Here is a 24,245-nt window from a genome sequence, read left to right as displayed (position 1 = left end):
TCCCATCATGAACTGGAAAAAGTGAATAGTGTGTTCAGAATTCTCAAGTTATACTTTTTAAAGGATTCTGCAAAATTTTCTCCGGAACTATTACGATATTTTATCCATATTTCTTCCATATTTTTCTTATAAATTTCCGCCTCCTAATCTAAAGGAACTACCTGATTTATGCGTAAACTATATTGCGATTTATTCCTGGTCATGTGCCATGCCCTCCAGAATCCATAACACAACAAAATAAAGCTTTTCTGTGAGATAAGGCTGGACCAAGCAGCCATTAACCTAGCGGTCATAGTGTTCCGGAAGATACATGAACGCTATACTGGTAGAATGATGACGTAATGTTGGGTTATCATTCACAGTCATGACTTCTTGTACTGTCTTAAATATCCTTTACTTGAGTAAGGTTTTGTGTATCGTATTCACATCGTTTCCAATTCCTGGCGCTACTTGCCTAGCAAACAAGGCTGGTTTGGGTGGAGGAGAGATGTCTACGTTTTCCCAATTGGTCACGTGCAACTTTGGTCACTTGAAACTGGCACATCAGTTCTTCCACTAGTAATTACTATTATGCTATTAAAACCTAACATGTATTCCGTCCGAAACAGATCGAATATCTTGTTAATTAGATATTGGAATATGTCAAAACGACTATATTTCTGGATTAACTGTACTCAGAAGGGCCGCATTTATAAAAGTACTCATTTACTAATGTTAGCCTAAAATATTTGTTATTGTCTCGTACTGATCTGACAATTTTTGATAATTTTAGGAAAGTCGCTATTCCTAATAAAGAGAACTTATATACGTAACCTATTAGCTCAGCACGGTAAAAACGTACACGACAGATTACTGAAAAGTATCTTCTTTATCTAACTTATTGTTGGATGTTGCTGTGAAATTACGCAGCGAATACTCAATGTCGTATATGGCGTATAAGTCATGAACGATATCCGTTACCAGATGTTCTTCCGATGTGTGTAGCTATGACTGTTAATAAGCATGGTATTGTTTCGCTGAAAAAGAAATGGAGACCGGTAAAACATATATGATGAAACATAGTAAAATTTCTCTTTATTTTTGTTTTATTTATTGATTTATTTTTGCCTAAAAATTAACAAGATAGTAATACAGATACTTCAATTAAAACATTATAAATTATTTTAATACAAAACAGTTGATTTTTACGAATGTATAAAAAGTACACAATACAGACATGAAAAAATTGGAAGCGATTTTGACAGGAATTTGATATAATCCATTTTAGATGTAGGGCGGTATAATTTTGATTCTATCTACATGTTGTGTTTTCTGCCACGTTCGTTTAAAACTAATCAAATCTTGAAAAGATTTATTCATTTACTTAAATTCTGGTGTTTGCCAAATCATTTTTCAGAAGTTTCACTTTTATTTTGATATAATAATGAAATAGGAAATCAACACTGAGATTCTATTCCACGATTCAAGATTGCCAGAGTGCCAGGAGTCGTTTTATTTCCTACGAATGGCACAAAGAATTTTAAATAAATTCCATCAACTAGTCATTATTTCAAAACACAAATTAAATGTTCTGCTTGTCTCAAAGAAGCGAGAAACTTAAATGGATGCAGGTATAAGAGATAAATATTGGTTAATACCGAGTTTTATTCTCATTCAGATTCCACGTAACAAGTTCCCATTTGAGGGGTCTTTTTTGGAGGATAAAATGAAAGAAAGAGTATCGGACGAAAAGGAATACAATTTTTTAGGTTAGAACGGTATTTGTCATCCTAAATGACCAGCGCTATTTTTGCTAAGAAGAAAATGTGACAAGAGTAGCTGATCAGAATAGCTAGATCCGAATAAATTATTGCTTCCTCGTATTGTTACAGAAATATCGTACACTAATAGTACAATGTGCGTTATGACAAAATATGTGTCAAAGAGATGCTTATGCTAGGTATAAACTATGGTGGTTAAAAATTGGGTGATCCAGCTCTCATCGCTTTCTTGGGACATGGAAATATAATATGAACAGCCGATAGGAACAACGTAAACGTCAACTAGCTGTCTTCCATTCCTCTAGTGTTGAGACAGGTTTCCGTGACTGCAATAATTAAACCGGTTGTATCAATAAGCAGGAAATCGATTATCGTTTACTTTATACCTGCAAACACGCTTTGAATATGGAAAAGCTCTGTCGCAACCTCAACATTGTATTCCAGTCCTAAAATATGTCGTTATGTTTTATTTGCCTCTAGTATCCCGTCAGCAATGTAGTCGTGATATATATTTGATAATCACGCAATAGAATTTCTATTCTGTAATGCTGTACGCAACACTAGGACAGGAACACGGTCAGGTATCATGCTACAAGCTATGCTAAAAGGACGAGAGACATAGGTGAATTGGTGGTGCCTTCTACGTCAATCACATACTCGTAAGTTCACAACTAAAAGCTGAAAATCTAGACATTGAGTTTCTCCACATAGCAGTTCGTCTCTCCACTTTCTGTGGCCCAGGACCACTATCATAATTATAGAAAAATTACACTTTTATTTTAAACAGACCTCGGGAAATTATAAATAATATATTTGCAAAAATAAATTAAATATAGTACATTTGTACAATTTTCGCCGATTCCATTTGTTTTCAGCACTTTTCAGCATGCTAAATAAATCAATAAATGTCCATGGTAGAAGCATTTTAGACAGCTTGTTCTTCTGCAGCTTCCTTACAAGCGAATCGTACCGTGATAGCACTGGAAAAGAAAATGAAGTCATGAAATACACGGCCAATGCAAGATCGGATGGGTACACTACAATACATGTGGAGCAAGTCAATGGCTTTGTTCTATTACACACTGCAACAGATACACATACACGCATTAGGCGTTCGTTTCTGCTGTGGCACATTGTCCCAGGAAAGCATTAAAAATAGCTGCAATCCTCCCGTTCTCAACAAGGTTTTCGGGAAGCTTGCCCTGTTCTACGGTACACGCCGCAACCATAAGTCCGGGTTTTACAACAGGCCGAATTGTCATATAACTGGATTTGTCAGAGGGAGAGAGAGAGAGAGGGGGGGGGGGGGGGGGGAGGAGAAGAAGACGATGTGTATCGTACGGTCCAAGAAATTCCTTCCGTTGTAGTTAATAATAAATTTCTCAAGGAGATGCGAATTCAGGAGCATAAAAATTTCACTCTAATTCTATGCTGTTGCAGTTTACCTCTTCAGCGACTCTTCGCAGTTGTTCTGCCATGGACGGTCCGGTCTGCTGCACCATCTTGTAGAAGTATCCCTCCTTATTTTGTAACAGCAGGTGAGGATGGTCAAATTCCTGTGTGCATAAAGTAATATGATACTTCCCTAATCAGAGCTTCCACTAAATTAACAGACTTTCATTACGTCCAGCTGCGTTCAAAAAAATGTTCAGTTGTGTGTGAGAACTTATGGGACTTAACTGCTAAGGTCATCAGTCCCTATGGTTACACACTGCTTAACCTAAATTATCCTAAGGACAAACACACACACACCCATGCCCGAGGGAGGACTCAAATCTCCGCGGGGTCCAGCCGCACAGTTCATGACTGCAGCGCCTTAGACCGCTGGGCTAATCCAGCGCGGCCTCCAGCTGCGTCAAAGGCAACATTTAAAAGCAATTAGCTGTGCAGACAACGTAAATACTCCGACAGATGTGAAAACACGGGAGTAGTACCTGAAGACATGTGGTGAGCCACCGACAGTTCATACTCTGTTGATTTAGCAACAATAACTGTCCACTTGTGTTAATGACTTTTTCAATAGAACAGTGAACACGAATTAACTAAAAATAAATTAATGAAGGACCATATGTGCATCACCATAAAGCCAACTGCTGTGTTTAGGAAAATTCTGGTAGGTGTATACGGGGTGTCACCTGGTGTGGGTCGACGGTCACATTTTCTCTGGTATTTCGGCGGATATTTGCAATTTCTTCTTTGCAGTGTGTGGCTGGAATCAGCCCACGTGAATACTGCTCGTAAAGTCTTTAATGCGACGCCCATGACGACAGAAAGAATCTGTTTACTTCCCGTTACGAGGAGAATGATTTTTAAGGTGGAATTTTACGCGCCCTTTTGATTGCGCGGTCCAATATGAGACTAGTGCGACATTCATTTTATCGACATGTATTAACAGGGACAGTGAAACACGAAGAATAGCCAACACTGCAGCAGCCACAGCCCCGCTCAGTAATTGCTGCCGGAGTTCTGGTTTATCTTCGTGTTTTGCTGTCCTTGTTAATACATACCGATAAAACTGATCTCGCAGTAAACTAATCTGGAACCGCTCAATCGAGCTGGAACGTAAAATTTCGCTTTAAAAAATAATAATTTTGCTCGTAACGGCAAACAAACCGACTCTTTCTGTCGGCGCTGGACGGCACGTGTAAGACTTGATGAGCAGTATTTGTTTGGGCGGACTCCAACTACACATCGCAAATAAAGAAATTGCAAATATCTGTCAAACAGCAGAAAAAAATGCGATTGACGACTCTATATACGAGATGACTAAAAACTGTCAGCGGCTGCTGTGAGTAACAATCTCACCACGCCGATGTGCATTTTGTCCTGTGTTCCGTGGTATTTAACAGTTACGTTTTAATGGTGCTGTGAGATGATGCAGTGTTAGAATTTACGACAAGTAAGCTGGCATCTTCAAATATTATTACAAACCGCTGTGATCTATCGGTGGACGATAGTTACTAGGAAGAATCAATCCATAAACGAGACTGTTTCAGTTACAGAGAATATACACGGCAGCAAATTCTTCATATCACCAATATGAGGGGAAATTCTTGAGGATAAATTTAGATAACAGTTGCTCCTGATTAAGAAAGGTCTCAGATTAAAACTGTGTGCTGGACCGAAACTCGAACTCGGGACCTTTGCCTTTTGCGGGCAAGTGGTCAACACGACTAACGATCCGTCCTCACAGCTTCACTTCCGGCAGTATCTCGTCTCCTACCTTTTAAACTTCACAGAAGCTCTCCTGCGAAACTTGCAAGACTAGGACTCCTGAAAGGAAGGGTATTCCAGAGACATGGCTTAGCTATAGCCCGGGGTATGCTTCCATTACGAAATTTTCACTCTGCAGCGGAGTGTGTGCTGATATGAAACTTCCTGGTAGATTAAAACTGTGGACTCGATCGAGACTCGATCTCGGGACTTTTGCCATGGCTAAGCCATGTCTCCACAATATTATTTCTTCCAGGAGTGCTAGTCTTACAGCTCTCGCAGGAGAGCTTCCGTGAAGTTTGGATTATAGGAAATGAGGTACTACCGCAAGTACTGCCGTAAGGAAGCACCGGTAGTCGCTGTGGGGTAGCTCAGTTGGTAGAGCATTTGCTTCTGAAAGGCGGTCCCCAGTTCGATGCTCTGTCCGGAAAAGATTTTTAATCTGTCAGTCACACCAGTGCATCCTCCGGCGCAGAAAGAAAATCTTATTGAACATTTCAATTAGTTTTGAAGCTTCGAAAATGTGTACAGAGAACTTTCGTTATGACACACCTGAGTGTTTGCTTTTTAGCTTTGTAGAAGAATAAGATACCTCCATTGCAAATTTCTGATTTTCGCACAAGTTTAGCTTTGTAAAAAAATAAAACTTACTACTTTTAACTTAAGATTTCGAACAGCAGAGTGGGGGTTCACTACTCAGTAAGTATGAACATTCACCGCCTTCCCCTTTTGTGCCAGCGGTACGACGCTTTCCCTTGTCGATTCCATTGTAGCTAAATTTGACCACCACACGGATTAGAACACAACACAAATATCCGCCTCAATAGTCGAGCTCAATCACACTCCACCGATCTCCAGCTAGAGCAGAGGTTACCAAACTTTGCCTCTGACGTAACACTTTGAGAATCCTAGTATTTTCATGGAATACCTAGTTTATTTTCAAGACCTTGTTTATTTTGAAGCTGAAATTTTTAAAAATGAAAACTTTTTTTATTCAGTGATTACTGCAGTTTTAAATTATAACTACTAACACGGAAATCATAACAAAATTTTAAAAAGCAATTAGTATCGTCAAAATGTCGAGAAAAGCGCCGTGTTATTAATAGTTTTCGCGGAGCTCTTATTCACTTTCCGCGTTAACACCAGTGTTCTGTGGGACACAGTTCCGACAAAAAAATGGTTCAAATGGCTCTGAGCACTATGGGACTTAACATCTATGGTCATCAGTCCCCTAGAACTTAGAACAACTTAATCCTAACTAACCTAAGGACATCACACAACACCCAGTCATCACGAGGCAGAGAAAATCCCTGACCCCGCTGGGAATCGAACCCGGGAACCCGGGCGTGGGAAGCGAGAACGCTACCGCACGACCACGAGCTGCGGACGCAGTTCCGACGTTCTGAGCTAGAGGTATGTAGTTTGAATCCTGTTGTGGAGAAGAAATTTAAAAGTTCACCAACGACACACGACCAGCAATGGATAGAAAGTTAGTAGCGTAGAATGTGTACCAACGTTCGCTGTAAAGAGTAAAACTGTGCGTAGTAAGGAGCAAGCTATGTGGCAACACTGAGTTTCATCCTTCAACTTCTATCACCAGCATCATCATCACGGAAAACAATAACAACACAAACAAGACACTACACTATAATGCACTCATCAATCACCTTCACGAAACAGTTACATTCCTTTCATCCATATCGGCCAAATGGTGTCAACAAAATAAGCTTGTACAAGGACGTAAGCCACACAAGTATGTATACTGCACACACCAAAAAAAATTGCATTACCCCGGTTGCCAGAACTCTTCAAGATAGACGTTGACTGTGGATGTTGTATCACAGACACAGTCCCTTTCAGAGGCCCAAAGATGTAAACAACCATGCATGAGCAGCGCCTATTAGACGGAGGGTGTCCGACAGCCGATCAGTTCCAATCATTCCACCAGGACGGAGGTACACGGCTCGTGCTGTCTGTAGTTTAACCATGCCTAGACGGCCAACACCGAGGTTCGATCGCGTCCGCATTGTTACTTTGAGCCAGGCAGGGCTCTCAACAAGGGAAGTGTCCAGGCGTCTCGGAGTGAACCAAAGCGATGTTATTCGGACACGGAGGAGATACAGAGGGACAAGAACTGTCTATGACATGCCTCGCTCAGACCGCCCAAGGCCTACTACTGCAGTGGATGACTGCTACCTACGGATTCTGGCTCGGAGGAACGCTAACAGCAACGCCACCATGTTGAATAATGCTTTTCGTGGAGCCACAGGCCGTCCTGTTATGACACAAACTGTGCGCAATAGGGTGCATGATGCGCAACTTCACTCCCGAGGTCCATGGCGAGGTCCATCTTTGCAACCACGACACCATGCAGCGCGGTACAGATGGCTCAACAGCATGCCGAATGGACCGCTCAGGATTGGCATCGCGTTGTCTTCACCGATGAGTGTCGCACATGCCTTCAACCAGACAATCATCGAAGACGTGTTTGGAGGCAACCCGGTTAAACTGAACTCTTTAGACCCACTGTCCAGCAAGTGCAGGAAGGTGGAGGTTCCCTGCTGTTTTGGAGTGGCATTATGTGGGGCCTACGTACCCAGCTGGTGCTCATGGAAGGCGCCGTAACACCTATACGATACATGAATGCCATCCTCCGACCGATAGTGCAACCATATTGGCAGCATATTGGCGAGGCATTCGCCTTCATGGACGACAATTCGCACCCCCATCGTGCACATCTTTTGAATGACTTCCTTCAGGATAACGATATCGCTCGAATAGAGTGGCCAGCATGTTCTTCAGACGTGAACCATATCGAACATGCCTGGGATAGATTGAAAAGGGCTGTTTATGGATACGTGACCCACCAACCACTCTGAGGAATCTACGCCGAATCGCCGTTGAGGAGTGGGACAATCTGGATCAATAGTGCCGTGATGAACTTGTGGATAGTATGCCACGACGAATACCGCCATGCATCAATGCAAGAGGATGTGCTACTGGATATTAGATGTATGGGTCGTACAGCAATCTGGACCACCACCTCTGAACGTCTCGGTGTGTGGTGGTACAACACGTAGTATGTAGTTTTCATGAGCAATAAGAAAGGCGAAATGATGTTTATGTTGATCTCCATTCCATTTTTCTGTACTGTTTCCAGAATTCTCGGAACCGAGGTGGTGCAAAACTTTTTTTTATGTGTGTATGTTTAATGTACGGGTGTAGACTGCAGTAGAGGTCTTCGTCCCAAGAGCTGAACGTTTCTAATACAATTTCTATCTCTAGTGAATTATGGTGAAAGTTACTAACTGAAAGAAAAAATGGTTCAAATGGCTCTGGGCACTATGGGACTTAACTTCTGAGGTCTTCAGTCCCCTGAACACAGAACTACTTAAACCTAACTAACCTAAGGACATCACACACATTCATGCCCTAGGAAGGATTCGAACCTGCGACCGTAGCGGTCGCGCGTTTCCAGACTGTAGCGCCTAGATTCGCTCAGCCACCCACGGCCGGCTTATTAACTGAAAGTCTTCACAGTGAAGAATGGCAAGGAAACATATACGGGTTGGACAAAAATATGGAAACCCCGCGAGAATTGCATGCTTGAACATAAATACAGATATTAGCGAAGTTTGCAGGTTGCACTGTTATACACTCCTGGAAATGGAAAACAGAACACATTGACACCGGTGTGTCAGACCCACCATACTTGCTCCGGACACTGCGAGAGGGCTGTACAAGCAATGATCACACGTACGGCACAGCGGACACACCAGGAACCGCGGTGTTGGCCGTCGAATGGCGCTAGGTGCGCAGCATTTGTGCACCGCCGCCGTCAGTGTCAGCCAGTTTGCCGTGGCATACGGAGCTCCATCGCAGTCTTTAACACTGGTAGCATGCCGCGACAGCTTGGACGTGAACCGTATGTGCAGTTGACGGACTTTGAGCGAGGGCGTATAGTGGGCATGCGGGAGGCCGAGTGGACGTACCGCCGAATTGCTCAACACGTGGGGCGTGAGGTCTCCACAGTACATCGATGTTGTCGCCAGTGGTCGGCGGAAGGTTCACGTGCCCGTCGACCTGGGACCGGACCGCAGCGACGCACGGATGCACGCCAAGACCGTAGGATCCTACGCAGTGCCGTAGGGGACCGCACTGCCACTTCCCAGCAAATTAGGGACACTGTTGCTCCTGGGGTATCGGCGAGGACCATTCGCAACCGTCTCCATGAAGCTGGGCTACGGTCTCGCACACCGTTAGGCCGTCTTCCGCTCACGCCCCAACATCGTGCAGCCCGCCTCCAGTGGTGTCGCGACAGGCGTGAATGCAGGGACGAATGGAGACGTGTCGTCTTCAGCGATGAGAGTCGCTTCTGCCTTGGTGCCAATGATGGTCGTATGCGTGTTTGGCGCCGTGCAGGTGAGCGCCACAATCAGGACTGCATACGACCGAGGCACACAGGGCCAACACCCGGCATCATGGTGTGGGGAGCGATCTCCTACACTGGCCGTACACCACTGGTGATCGTCGAGAGGACACTGAATAGTGCACGGTACATCCAAACCGTCATCGAACCCATCGTTCTACCATTCCTAGACCGGCAAGGGAACTTGCTGTTCCAACAGGACAATGCACGTCCGCGTGTATCCCGTGCCACCCAACGTGCTCTAGAAGGTGTAAGTCAACTACCCTGGCCAGCAAGATCTCCGGATCTGTCCCCCATTGAGCATGTTTGGGACTGGATGAAGCGTCGTCTCACGCGGTCTGCACGTCCAGCACGAACGCTGGTCCAACTGAGGCGCCAGGTGGAAATGGCATGGCAAGCCGTTCCACAGGACTACATCCAGCATGTCTACGATCGTCTCCATGGGAGAATAGCAGCCTGCATTGCTGCGAAAGGTGGATATACACTGTACTAGTGCCGACATTGTGCATGCTCTGTTGCCTGTGTCTATGTGCCTGTGGTTCTGTCAGTGTGATCATGTGATGTATCTGACCCCAGGGATGTGTCAATAAAGTTTCCCCTTCCTGGGACAATGAATTCACGGTGTTCTTATTTCAATTTCCAGGAGTGTATTTGACCACGAACAGTACCTGTGCAATGTGCTCAATACGTTGAAGGTGTCAGTGGTAATCAGTATAGTATTATGTGTGGTTGTGAGTGCACTAGGTCGGAGCCGAGTGAATTCGAACGTGGGGAAATTGTAGGTGCTCATACGGTGGGTGCTTCCTGTAATCAAGGTAGCCAAAGTGTTTGGTGTTTCAAGAGGAACCGTATTGAAGATTTATACCGCATCCGAGGAAAGCAGAAGAACATCATCAGGTAAGTGACAACACAAACGAAAGTGTATGCTGAGAGAGTGTGACAGACGGTCATTGAAGAGTACTGTGACAAAATAATGAGACGACACATGCAAAAAAAAGTCACTCCAGAGCTGAATGTCGCACTCGCGAACCCAACACGAACGGAGCTCCATAAGTACGAAATCACAGGAAGAGTTGGACTTTAAATACGTGTCATCATTAGTGCAGTGCCCGTAGCACGAAAACTTGGTACCAGTGCCATAAAACCTGGACTATGGAGCAAGGGAAGAAAGTCATTTGGTCGTATGACTCTTGTTTCTCATTGTTTCCATGTTTTAGCTGAATTTACGTCCAAAGAGTGAAACAGGACAGGGATCTGACGATGATTTGGGCAACCGTATCGAGGTGTTCCATGGGCTCCAAGGTTATTCTGCGAGATCCAACTACAGCCAAGGATGTGACCATTTTCGCTGATGATGTCCATCCCACGGTACAATGTTTGCTGCCCGATTGTAATACAGTGTTCCAAGATGACGGGGCCGCTGTTCACACAGCTCACATCGTCCAGGATTGGTTTTGTGCGCACGAGCACTAATCGTCGCATCTTCCTTGACCTCCACAGTTAACAAATCTCAATATTAATGAGCCTTTGTGGTCTGCTTGGGAGAGAAGGGTGGGTGATTGCTATCCACCTCCATCGTAGTTAACTGAACTTGCCACCGTTTTGTAGGAACAATGCTATAAAATTCATTTCAATTCATTTCAAAACCGTACAGGCCCCGTATTTATCCAGTCCGAGACAAGTAGTAGTTGTTTTCAGTTCCAACGGCTCTCCTACACAATATTGGGCATGGTAATGGATTATGTTTTTGATGTTTCCCTATTTTTGTCCACTTGCTGTATATCTCTAACATAAAACGTGATCCAGAAAAACACTTGTACATACCACCATGCGACCAGCATCCATTACGAGCACCTTGTCGGAATCCATTATGGTATTGAGACGATGTGCCACTGTCAGTACCGTACAGTGCGCAAACTTGAGGCGAATGGTCTTCTGAATCAACGAATCAGTGCTGAAAAATGAATTGCTTGTTTTGTAGCAACAGAAGTGAAACTCCACATCAATAATTAAGTAAATAAATATCCAAATACATGTTACATCTACATACACGCGATTACACTGCAGTTCACAATTAAGTGCCTGGCGGAGGGTTCATCGAACCATCTGTCAGCTATTTCTCTACCTTTCCACTCTCTAACAGCACGCGGGAAAAACGAACACTTAAATCCTTCCATGCGAGCTCTGATTTCTCTTTTTTTATTATGATGATCATTTCTATCTGTGTAGGTGGGCAGAAACAAAATATTTTCACACTCTGAGGAGAAATTTGGTGATTGAAATTTCATGAGAACGTCCTGCCGCAGCGGGAAACGCTTTTGTTTTAATGACTGTCCCCTCAATTCGTGTGTGCAGTAGGCTCAAAAAGAACCTTAAGGCTTTGCTTTTTTTGTTTAATCGAATCCCGCAATATATTAACGTAACATACTAAGTTCAACTATATCTATATTATTCGAATCTCCATAAGATATACAGATCATCACTAGATGCGTTGGTGATCATGACTGACTAAAGATCATGAACAATATATAAAAGATTAGTGATACCTAGTAGAAACTTCTAACACGTTTAGTGGGCCCTGTATGACTAACAGTTTTAACAGAAACATATGGATAAGAAAATGCCGTTTTCCTGACACATGTACAACAAAATTAGACCATGTGCTTAAATTATCCGCTTTGGCAGAATCTCTGCACTGTTACTGCAGTTAGAATTACTAAAAGCAGAGCTTCAACCGAGTGAGTTAAGGAATGGAAAGTTACATCTATCACATAGTCCCAGAAAAGTCTAATGGTGTTAAATTCGACGCTAGAGGAAGTCAAGCAGTTAGACCTTTCTTGCACACCCACATAACAAAGCCTTCATCTGCATATTGCCTGACACCACGCACTAAGTACAGAACAGACAGTTACCATTAGCAAAGAGAGACTGTTGTGATAACTCTTTAAAGCCAGTTAAGACAATGAATTTGATTTTTCTTTAATTGTCGATCGTACGAGGACGTACGTTGCAAGTCTAGCGAAATGACCACAAAGAAAAACTCAAAGAACTTTTTCACAGAATGGGTACATTTGGTGAAGGGGGAGGGGGGGAGTTGGGTGAGGAGTAGAGGATGGGGTACCCACCACACTGCAAGGTGACATGCGGAGTAGAGATTTGGCTTTACTACTAGTCCTGGAAGTCTGCAATAAGATTCTAGACCTATATAGTTAGAACGTGGGACAGAAACGTTAGCTCCACCTCCACAGAAAACATCGCGCAAATTCTGTATAACATCACCTGTAGCGTTTAAAACGGCCTCAGTTTGGCGAGAAAGGGTGTTCAGCTATTCCATAACCATCTGAAGCCACCCACTGATGTTTAGATCCTTTAGGGCTACCAAGTTGTGGGAATGATACATTTCACCCACTATCCCAAAGAGTTCTACATATTGTATATGTGATTAAGATGGGATGCTTTAGTGGTATGACTGAGATGCGGTACGGTGACTGAATGTTCTTCAAACCAGTAACGTCTCTACGCTGCCCTGTGAACACGGTTGTTCTCGTCTTGGGGGACGGGAGAAGCCGCAACGTCCCCATCACGAAGATGTAGAAGAAAGGGAAACACATGGTCACCAAAGGTTTTAAAATAATTTTATTGGTTCAAGTACCATTAGCTTCGGAAATGCAGCTAAATAAATTCCATTTGAGTCTCTACTGACAGTTTCTGCAGCTACGCAACCGAAATCTAATGGGTCATTCAACGCAGTACGAAAACTTGAAGATGGGCGTCCTGATTCATCTTCATGGTAATCTGAATGAGCAGATTTAGGTAATTCTATGAGAAACCCTCCAAACATCACGGAACCATCTCCGGCCTGAAAAGCGTCCACACAGAGGGGGTTCAACGCCTCTTTGAACCGTTGGTGCTCTAGATGCTTCGCATAATTTGAAAAGAGACAAAATCGCTACTTGTCTGACCACACTACACAACTCCGATTTCTGTGTTGTTTGGCCCGTTTAAGACGCGCTGTCACTGTGTACTCGATTCGGAATGTCAATTTCATGTAGTCCTTTTCGCAATGATCACTCATAAACTGGCTCACGGGTTTCACTGAGAACAGACATTCCCGTCAGGTTTGTAACCGATTGTCACAAAAAAAGACGTGACACTCGTCTCTGGTCCCTTCCGGTTAGGGATTTTTTTTAAAGTGTTACGTTGTGTTACAAGACTGCAAATGGTGCACCATTCCTTGTAGACATCGTAATAGTAAGCATTTATATACCAAAAGATCTGTCAGTTTCATGGTGTGGATATGGGTGCATCAAACACGACAACCCCTTTCTGCCATTCTGTCATATCCCCTACGTCTATCCACACAGTAACCTGATTCTACACAACTGACTGATACACACGCCACGTGATCAAAAGTATCGGCTCACCTATTAGTGAACGTTAATACACGGTGCCTCCACGCTTCGTCATTATGACGGCTCAAACGCTGCTGTGGGCGCTTTAACTGAGTTGTCTGTATGTCTGTGGAGGAACAGCAAGCCATTCTTCCCCAACAGCCGAAACCAAAGAAGATAGTGGCGTCGGACGCTGGGTGTGGAGAAAAATCGATGTTCAAACACATCCTAAAGCTGTTCCATTGAATTCAGACCAGGCCTTTGTGGAGTGTGGCGAATTTCAGGGATGCTATTGTCCGGAAACCATTGTCTCACAGATGTTGCTTTATGACAGGTTCGATTGTCATGATATAATCATCATTCCTAGACTGTTCCTCTACTGTATGTAGTACACAGTGCTGTAAAATGTTTTCAAGTCCTTCTACAGCTTAGCGTTTCCGTTAACGTAGTAAATGTAGAACATCCTAACCATAAAAAATACCCTCATACCATAGCACCAACTCCTTCGCACTTCACTGTTGCCGCTATACATGATGAGAGATCGTTCTCAGGGATTCGTCAAACCCAAACCCAGCCATGTGATTGCCATAGGGCATATCTTGAATCATAACTCCCACTGTCCAGTGGTGACGTTCTTTATCCTTTACACCACTTCAAGCGTCACCTAACACTGACAAAAGAAATGTGAAGCTTATGAGGAGCCGCTCGATCATTGTAGCCCATTCTTTTTAACTCGTTAACACACACTCGTTGTGCTAACTGGACTGCTGGTAGCACTTTGGAACTCACGATTAATTCCTTCCTCGGATTTCAAGCGATTTTTTAAATAACTGTCCTCCGCAGTGCTGACACACCCTGTTCCTCAGACACGAGGTCTACCTTGGTCTTCTACATCTACATCTACATTTATACTCCGTAAGCCACCCAACGGTGTGTGGCGGAGGGCACTTTGCGTGCCACTGTCATTACCTCCCTTTCCTGTTCCAGTCGCCTATGGTTCGCGGGAAGAACGACTGCCGGAAAGCCTCCGTGCGCGCTCGAGTCTCTCTAATTTTACATTCGTGATCTCCTCGGGAGGTATAAGTAGGGGGAAGCAATATATTCGATACCTCATCCAGAAACGCACCCTCTCGAAACCTGGACAGCAAGCTACACAGCGATGCAGAGCGCCTCTCTTTCAGAGTCTGCTAATTGAGTTTGCTAAACATCTCCGTAACGCTATCACGCTAACCAAGTAATCCTGTGACGAAATGCGCCGCTCTTCTTTGGATTTTTTTTATCTCCTCTGTCAACCCGACCTGGTACGGATCCCACACTGATGAGCAATACTTAAGTGTAGGTCTAACGAGTGTTTTGTAAGCCACCTCCTTTGTTGATGGACTACATTTTCTAAGGACTCTCCTAATGAATCTCAACCTGGCTCCCGCCTTACCAACAATTAATTTTATATGATCATTCCATTTCAAATCGTACGTGCATACTCCCAGATAATTTACAGAAGTAACTGCTAGCAGTGTTTGTTCCGCTATCATATAATCATACAATAAAGGATCCTCCTTTCTATGTACTCGCAATACATTACATTTGTCTACGTTAAGAGGTCAGTTGCCACTCCCTGCACCAAGTACCTATCCGGTGCAGATCTTCCTGTATTTCGCTACGATTTTCTAATGCTGCAACATCTCTGTATACTACAGCATCATCCGCGAGAAGCCGCATGGAACTTCCGACACTATCTACTAGCTCATTTATATGTACAGTGAAAAGCAATGATCCCATAACACTCCCCTGTGGCACTCCAGAGGTTACTTTAACGTCTCTAGACTTCTCTCCATTGAGAACAACATGCTGTGTTCTGTTTGCTGAAACTGTGATTGTTCCTTGATGTTTCTACCGCACAATCGCTTCACCAACACTCGGTTTTGGGAGCTTTAGAAGAGGTGGGATGTCCGTGATGGAGCTCTTACTCCAGCAACATTCAGTGACCAGTCGAATTTCGATGTCACTGAGCTCTCCTGACCGACCCATTCTGCTGTCACAACTTCTATAGTGGCAACACAATATTCTCTGCCTCCTTTTATACTGGCCAGCCTGTCGTGACTTCTAAAGACCAATTCCGCTTTACATATGGGTATCCATATATGATTGATCAAGCAGTGTACACATCACTTCACTGCCATGACTTATGTCTGCGATGGGTGGTACCAATTCCTCACTACCTACGGTGCTTCAAAGAGACAAGCTCGTTGTTCTGAGGGGATGACTAGTATTTTGGCATTGGGTTTGAAATCTGTTCAGAGAGTCGTGGAGAGGTGGAGGTGCGGGATACTGACTTGTTGTCGACGTTGGCCGTCGCCTCGTCCAGCATGAGGATGCGGTTGTCGCGCAGGATGGCGCGCGCCAGGCACACCAGCTGGCGCTGGCCCACGCTGAAGTTGCTGCCCTGGTCCAGCACGCGCGTCTGCAGACCCAGGCTGTCGTGCAGCGACTCGCGCAGCTCCACCTGAAAAACAAGACGGCCGCCGTCAGCTTGTCCTCATTTATCACCCGCAAGTGCTTGCTGTGCCTACACTCTTTATTGACAGCCACTGCATACACAAAAACTACGTCGGCCGATAACAGCACGCCGAATGATGACGAGATTAGAGAAACGTTAACAGAACTATTAACTGTCCAAGTACAGAGTCCTATCACTGACAACTGAATGCACACCGGTACGGAGCTGATCTGACTCGAGAACGTTTGCTTACGCCGGAGAAGTTGCAAGTGGACGGGGCCCCGCTGGCAGTGGCTCGCCATGTTCGTATTTGTCGACAGGGATTGCTTCGCTCGGCCGCCGCTGGCGCCGAATACAAACGCTGCTGTGGCAGATTGCGTGGGCGCGCCTTCACAGTCCGTGTACTCTTCTCTTAGGGATAATGGGCAATTATCTGAGGTGATCGCTGAGAGTCTAAAGAGCAAATAAACTTAAATGAACATTTATTAACAACTCCCTTCATCAGAGAAAGTGCGTCTTTGCTTAACATCGTGGGAAATGCTCATTGATGGTTTTGCGCTCGAATCAGGTTCAAATGGTTCAAATGGCTCTGAGCACTATGGGACTTAACTTCTGAGGTCATCAGTCCCCTAGAACTTAGAACTACTTAAACCTAACTAACCTAAGGACTTCACACACATCCATGCCCGAGGCAGGATTCGAACCTGCGATGGTAGCGGTCGCGCGGTTCCAGACTGTAGCGCCTAGAACCGCCCGGGCACTCCGGTCGGCTTCGAATCAGGGGCGAATAGAAACAGTTCTGCACAGCCTCCATACAGTCTGTCGCAGTTTTACGTTAGAGAGCAAACAGCTTCTATCGATTTTCCATGACAACCTTTCCGATTGGTTCGTGGATCAGTTCAAAATTTTAATCTGATCAAATTAAACTATGTGGTTCTAGAGACCTTCTCAAACATCTGTGATGCATATTTGCAGACTGAAGCAAATGAATGAAAATTTGTACCAAGCCCGGGACTCGAACGCAGTCTCCTACTCAGTAGCCAGATGTGTTGACCACTACGTCACCTTCTGGTACCATGTAGTTTCATTTGATTAAAGTACCAAAGCCTGAGTTTCACGCGGGATATCCCGTTTCGTTCGATGCTGAGGTGCTATTGCAATATAGATGTAGAGTCTCTGCAATGTTATTAGAGTTCATGGGAATATCAAATGGGCTGAAGCGTGACGAGGAATCCGAACGGAGGGGGGGAGGCATACTTGGGTGGTCCGTGCAGTTTGTACAAAGCCACTGTCCGAGTATGCCGGCACGGCAGCTCAGCATGTTCGGTCAGAGACCTGGATGGTCTCTGTAATAAAAAAAACTGACTGAAGGGATCAACATTGAACTTGAACGTATCTCATGTGACGTCCATTACGACCAAAACCAACGAACAAAATAAAAAAAAAAAAAATGAAAAATTGTGGCTTACTGGCTAGCGCATCTGCCTAGTGAGTAGAAGACTCAGGTTCGGATACCAGCCTTGGTACAAATTTTTATTTGCTGCTTCAGTCTGAATATGTAGACGTCATAGCTGTATGAGACTAGAAAAGGTCTCTGGAACCAAATAGTTCAATTAATTAAAGCACATACGCCTGAGTTTCAGGCAGGATCCCCCCCCCCCTTTTATTCGATGCTGAGGTGCACATACATGCACTTTTGAAGCATTGCCGAATCTGTGACAATATAACAAGAAAACGTGACAAGAGGATGAAGCGCATTCTCTAAAAGGCGTATAATTATTAAAATAAATCCACACCAGCGTTTGAAAAAGTTATAGAAGTGAAAGATAAGTTACACAATTCGCTATTAGCTCACAATCGCAAGCTGTCATGACCAAAACGATACAGAATAGGGCAGTTTTGGGTATTAGAGACATAACAGTGACGTTGCTATGTGTCCAGTTTTCAACTGACGCAGCAAATGCATTTCCCTACATTGGAGGTGGAATAAACAAGAATTCAACCACTATATATGCATGTTTTCGTTTGAAGCGTCGAATATAGCATGGATCTTATGCCAGACATCACTCCTCCTCTAACGGAACACTTTTGCAATTGTACAGAATGAATCACTTAATTCTCATCTTACACCCTCCACAGTCTCCTTAAAGCAGCTTCGCTAAAGCCGTCTGATCCAGATAATCGGTTATTTCGCCTTGCCAGTGCTACTTTACAACAGGGAGTTCGTGTACTCAACTTCTGTACTAAGTCACAATTAGTCTTACACTCTTGCACGCTTTAGCTGGAGAGAACGAGTCTAAGAGTATGGAACGACCACAAGGTCGCAGTTCTCAGACCCATCACACTTGCGGAGATACAGCTGGAAGGAAAGATGCCGGTTCAGCATGACCTAACAGAAGCGCCTTGATCTGTAAAGTACGCAACCCGCAACATTAGTCTCATACTCGCACCGTTTCTCATTTATTCACTACTGGTCATTAAAACTGCTACACCACGAAGATGACGTGCTACAGACGCGAAATTTAACCGACAGGAAGAAGATGCTGTGATATGTAAATGATTAGCTTTTCAGAGCATTCACACAAGGTTGGCGCCGGTGGCAACACCTGCAACGTGCTGACATGAGGAAAATTTCCAACCGATTTCTGATACACAAACAGCAGTCGACCGGCGTTGCCTGGTGGAACGTTGTTGTGATGCCTCGTGTAAGGAGGAGAAATGCGTACCATCACATTTCCGACTTTGATAAAGATCGGATTGCAGCCTATCGCGATTGCGGTTTGTCGTATCGCGACATTACTGCTCGTGTTGTTCGAGATCTAGCAGAATATGGAATGGGTGGGTTCAGGAGGGTAATACGGAACGCCGTGCTGGATCCCAACGGCCTCGTATCACTAGCAGTCGAGATGACAGGCATCTTTTCCGCATGGCTGTAGCGGATCGTGAAGCCACGTCTCGATCCCTGAGTCAACAGATGAGGATGTTTGCAAGACAACAACCATCTGCGCGAACAGTTCGACGACGTTTGCAGCACCATGGACTATCAACTCGGAGACCACGGCTGCGGTTACCCTCGACGCTGCATCACAGACAGGAGCGCCTGCGATGGTGTACTCAACGACGAACCTGGGCGCACGAATGGCAAATCGTCATTTTTTCGGATGAATCCAGGTTCTGTTTACAGGATCATGATGGTCGCATCCGTGTTTGGCGACATCGCGGTGAACGCACATTGGAAGCGTGTATTCGTCATCGCCATACTGACGTATCACGCGGCGTGATGGTATGGGATGCCATTGGTTACACATCTCGGTCACCTCTTATTCGCATTGACGGCACTTTGAACAGTGGACGTTACATTTCAGATGTGTTACGTCCCGTGGCTCTACCCTTCATTCGATCCCTGCGACCCCTACATTTCAGCAGGATAATGCACGACCGCATGTTGCAGGTCCTGTACTGGCCTTTCTGGATACAGAAAATGTTCGACTGCTGGCCTGGCCAGCACATTCTCCACATCTCTCACCAATTGAAAACGTCTGGTCAATGGTGGCCGAGCAACTGGCTCGTCACAATACGCCAGTCACTACTCTTGATGAATTGTGGTATCGTGTTGAAGCTGCATGGGCAGCTGTACCTTGTCACGCCATCGAAGCTCTGATTGACTCAATGCCCAGGCGTATCAAGGCCGTTATTACGGCCAGAGGTGGTTGTTCTGGGTACTGATTTCTCAGGATCTATGCGCCCAAATCGCGTGAAAATGTAATCACATGTCAGTTCTAGTTTAATATATTTGTCCAATGAATACCCTTTTATCATCTGTATTTCTTCTTGGTGTAGCAATTTTGATAGCCAGTAGTGTAATTAGCGACTCCACTGAACTGAAGGTTCAACACTGCTGAGCCCGACGGGAAATGTTCTGACTTTAGCAATCGTCATGTACCTTGGATTGTTTGGGTTCTCACGCTGTTCGCGGGAAAATATGCTGATCCCTAGATGTGGAAGCGAGTTCATCGCTGTTCTGCAGTCAGGATCGATGCGAAACTGTTCACAAAGGTGCCGAAAGGGTGTTCTCAATCTTTTCTTTGTCACTTTCTAGCACGAACTGCAGACTGTGGCCCTTCGCCCGACCGCCGCTGGCGCCAGGTACAAATGCTGCGGTGGCAGATTGCACATGCACGCTGTCACAGTGCATGCATTGCATGTGTTGGTAATTTGCAGCGCTGAGGCAAACTGAGTGAGGTAATTGCTGAGAGGGTAAAAAGCAGTCGGTCTTACACGGCAGAGCTACTGCAGTACTCTCTGAAGAACACCACCATGGTATACTGTAGGTGTGTACATCTACACATAATTTAGGAAGCAAAAACATCATTCGAAAAAAGATAATACCGTTTTCTGTAATAGTAAAGAGGAAAAAAGTATGAAATTTCTAGGTCGGAAAGATGTCCTCTCCAGGGATTTAGGTCCTTTCAAGCTCTGCGGGGGGCAACACAGCCCTTCAGCCATAAACCTACGGATTGTGCACTCCAGTTGGCCTTCGTGCACAAGAACACGACGAACTGAAGAGACAAAGACTCCCTTGGTTCAATCCTAGAAGAATACGACAAACTGAAGAGACAAAGACTGCCTTGGTTCAATCCTAGGCCATTGAAAGTCGGTTCTACCGACCAATTAGAGAGCAGTTCTGGGAGATTTCTCACATCCATACAGTCCAATGCTTGTCCTGGTTGCACTTTTTCCACTGTAATCAGACACGAAGTTTCATAAGCAAACAAAGTATTGTATATGTCATGAAAGTCGTTTTTTTTGTATATTCCCTCTTTCTCAACTTTGTGGAAAATCAAAATGGCATTTTTGTTGGTTATCCTTGTAGACACCCAACAACATTTTCTCGATAGTTTTGAATATTTATATTAATAATTTTTAATTTAATTTATTATTAATTTATTAGTGGAATATAATATTTTAAATATTTTAGGCTTATATTTCATAATTCTTTGGTTATCCTACATGTAATTATCTGATAAAATTACAGGTTGTTGAATAAAAGTGATAACATCAGTTTTCACATTATTAATATGAAAAGACTCATAACTATTGAAATATGCATATTGTTTAGGAATCAAGGTAATCTGCCGCTTTTTATACTTCGTGTTGAAATTAGTACCTGGGGCATGGCATGTTCTCATACTCTCCGAATCATCTACATCAAAAAGGGCAATTTTAGCACTCTGCACCATCTTCGATAAAGTTCTGCGGACGCCCACGTGTACACTTAGCTATAGTGAGCATCGTCATGTCCGGTATGACGACCAGCCATAAATTTTTAATTAACATCTCGAAAAAACAAAATTACATACCTATTCGTTTATTTGTGTGTAGACGGATGTCTGCAGTCATGGTATACATTGAAATCCCCGAGATAGAGTGCCTTAGGACGCCACTAGAACTCCAGAACACAATGGCGCAACCCACTGATAAAATGGATTTTTCGTTTTATGTATCTGGAGGAGAACAATACTGCAACAATCCATGCTGAATTGGAGGAAGTGTTTGGCAGCAATGCACAATCATATGACACAGTGGCCCAACACTTCCGCTATGGTCGAACACGTCTGAATAACGAAGAACGAAGTCAGATCATCTGTTTGAAAAGAACCTGGAGGGGAAGACAAGTGGATGCCCTGGTGCTCCAAGATCGGCGTATAACACTCGAGACGATTGTGGAAATAATGAAAATCAGTCACGGACCAGTTTTCAACATCTTGCACAGATTTTGAACATGACAGTTATCAACCCGCCAGGTTCCGAGGCACTCAAAAAGCCCACCAAACGGACACAGTAGCAGAAACGTTGCAGTCATTTCGACATGAACCCAAATGACTTCTTTAGCTGCTTAATTACCGTTATAGGCGGCTATGTCTTCGAGGCAAAGCAGTCAAGCAAGCATTAGAAACATATGGGATAAACACTGCCGGAAAAGGATAAGACCCAGCCGTCATTGGGAAAAACGATACTGGCGTTTTTTGGGATTGCTATGGTGTGGTGCTAACAGACTCTGCTCATAACGCGCAAACCGAAATCTCCTGACGAGGTTAGGGGATGTTGTCAACACGAAGTGTCGTATGAACTGTCTAAAGAGGTGCTTTTCGCTTCGCAACAATGCCACAACTCATTTTACATAGGACACACTCACACATGCTGGTTCTTTTCGTTATCAAATTTTACGTGAATGCCACCCCTCCCTCCCTCCCTCACGGATTCTCCTGTACTTTATCTTTCCTTGTATGAAGAACCTATTGCATAGCAAGCGTTTCCGTAATGAGGAAAAGGGTATTTTCGAGACTGATCATTTCGTAAACAGTCAAAATGAAGACGTTTACAACAAAGGTTTCGCCAAGTCTTTCATCATTGGGGAAAATGTGTAGCATTGCGGGGTGAATGTGTGGCGGAGGACTATGGCTATCACCGAGTTCCATGGTCGCAGCTTGTTTTTTCCCCGATCATATTTAAAGCTTTCTGACTTATGATAATTTTTTTTCGTGTTGCATGCCGCAACTACAAATTTATTGAAAGGCATTCCACTTTCTACCATGGCAGTATTATGATCAGTTATTTATTTTATCAATGTCGCTGATTTCAACAGTATGTCATTCTAAAGAGCTTACTCATGTGACGTGCATTGTGTGTTACTCATATACTCGTACTTTACGAAGTCAAGTGTGCGGGTGGAAACAGTGTACTTCTGTCATGTTGGTATATAACTGCTGGCTAGTGATCTCGAGCGAGAACAACGTTCCATGCTCGTCGACGATTTAATTAAAACTACTACCGTAATGGCATGTGTAATTAAATAAAAAACTAATGATACTTTCACAGAACGTTTCTACCCTCGTGTTGATTTGAGATGGTCTGATCTACAGGAACAGCTGTTTATTGTCATCCGTCAAGTTTCTAATCCCAGGCTCCTCTCAATCATTACACAGCAAGGTGACATCCGATTTAACCACTATAATTTTCGAACTTCTGAGTTGTTGCATTGTATTTTGGTATTCTTGATGCGTTGAATCAACTAAACAAATCTTTGTTTACAGTGCGTGCGTAGTCAGGCATAGGTGATACGAAAATGAAAGAAACTAGTATGCTATGCTTTTATTCATTCCATAATGCCATAAGGGATTATTTTTGGGAGGTAACTCATCAAGACAAGGTACAGTTTTACAGGTCGAAAAAGGTGTAATAAGACCCATTTGTGGCGTTAACTGAGGAACATTCAGCAGGGGAAATTTGTCATTGCAAATATATCTCTTTTTCAAATCAAAAGCTCAGTTCAAGGAATCGGTACAAGAAATAAGAATAATCTTCACAAAGATTTAATATCTCTTTGCTGCAGAAAGGTGTCAGTTGTTCAGGTACAGACATTTTCCATAACTTGACGGCAGCCATAAAAAGTTTAACACTAATAACGTTCAGTTTAAAAGGAGCCTAAGGGATTTATTGATGACCAACTCCTTCTGTTCCACTGACAAATATCTAAGTAGAATAAACTGATGGGAGTGTGTTACTTACTTACTTTACTTTACATTACATGTATCGACCATACGCCTGCTCTATGAGCCTCTTCCACTTTTGCCTGTCTAATGCGCTGTTTGTCCAGTTGCTGTTGCTGTTCATCCCAGTTGTGTCCTCCCGAATGTTATCCAACCATCTGATTCTGGGTCTCCCTCTTCCTCTCGTTCCATCTATTGTTCTGCTGTATGCCATTCTAGGTAGTCTATTCTTTGTCATTCTTGCTATATGGCCTGTCCTAGTCAACCTTCTCCTCTTGAGCACTTCGAGGATGTTACGGTGTTTGTACTGCCCTCTTAATTCTTCATTTCTTCTTATTCTCGATTCCATGTTATTTTCGTCGTATACAGGTCCAAAAATTTTCCTTAGTACTTTTCACTCGAATG

At 43.9% G+C, this 24,245-nt stretch overlaps 1 protein-coding gene across 1 annotated transcript in view; it reads right to left on the bottom strand.

Annotated features, from left to right (window-relative positions):
- Window positions 1–1,200: 1,200 nt before the first annotated feature.
- The window catches only part of LOC126458002 (ATP-binding cassette sub-family C member 4-like), a 120,778-nt gene continuing 97,733 nt past the window's right edge, over window positions 1,201–24,245 (bottom strand). The window contains exons 19-22 of the mRNA XM_050094775.1: window positions 16,127–16,296; window positions 11,227–11,356; window positions 3,206–3,316; window positions 1,201–2,740 (exon numbers count right to left, since the gene is read on the bottom strand). Coding sequence (XP_049950732.1) covers window positions 2,714–2,740; window positions 3,206–3,316; window positions 11,227–11,356; window positions 16,127–16,296 — 438 coding nt within the window. The 3' untranslated portion in view covers window positions 1,201–2,713. The remainder of the gene's footprint in view (window positions 2,741–3,205; window positions 3,317–11,226; window positions 11,357–16,126; window positions 16,297–24,245) is intronic.

The sequence above is a fragment of the Schistocerca serialis genome, chromosome 2 (assembly GCF_023864345.2).
Source record: "Schistocerca serialis cubense isolate TAMUIC-IGC-003099 chromosome 2, iqSchSeri2.2, whole genome shotgun sequence".
Taxonomy (NCBI): Eukaryota; Metazoa; Arthropoda; class Insecta; order Orthoptera; family Acrididae; genus Schistocerca; species Schistocerca serialis.
Note: the sequence above shows the minus strand (reverse complement) of the source record. Positions and strands in the feature narration are given on the sequence as shown.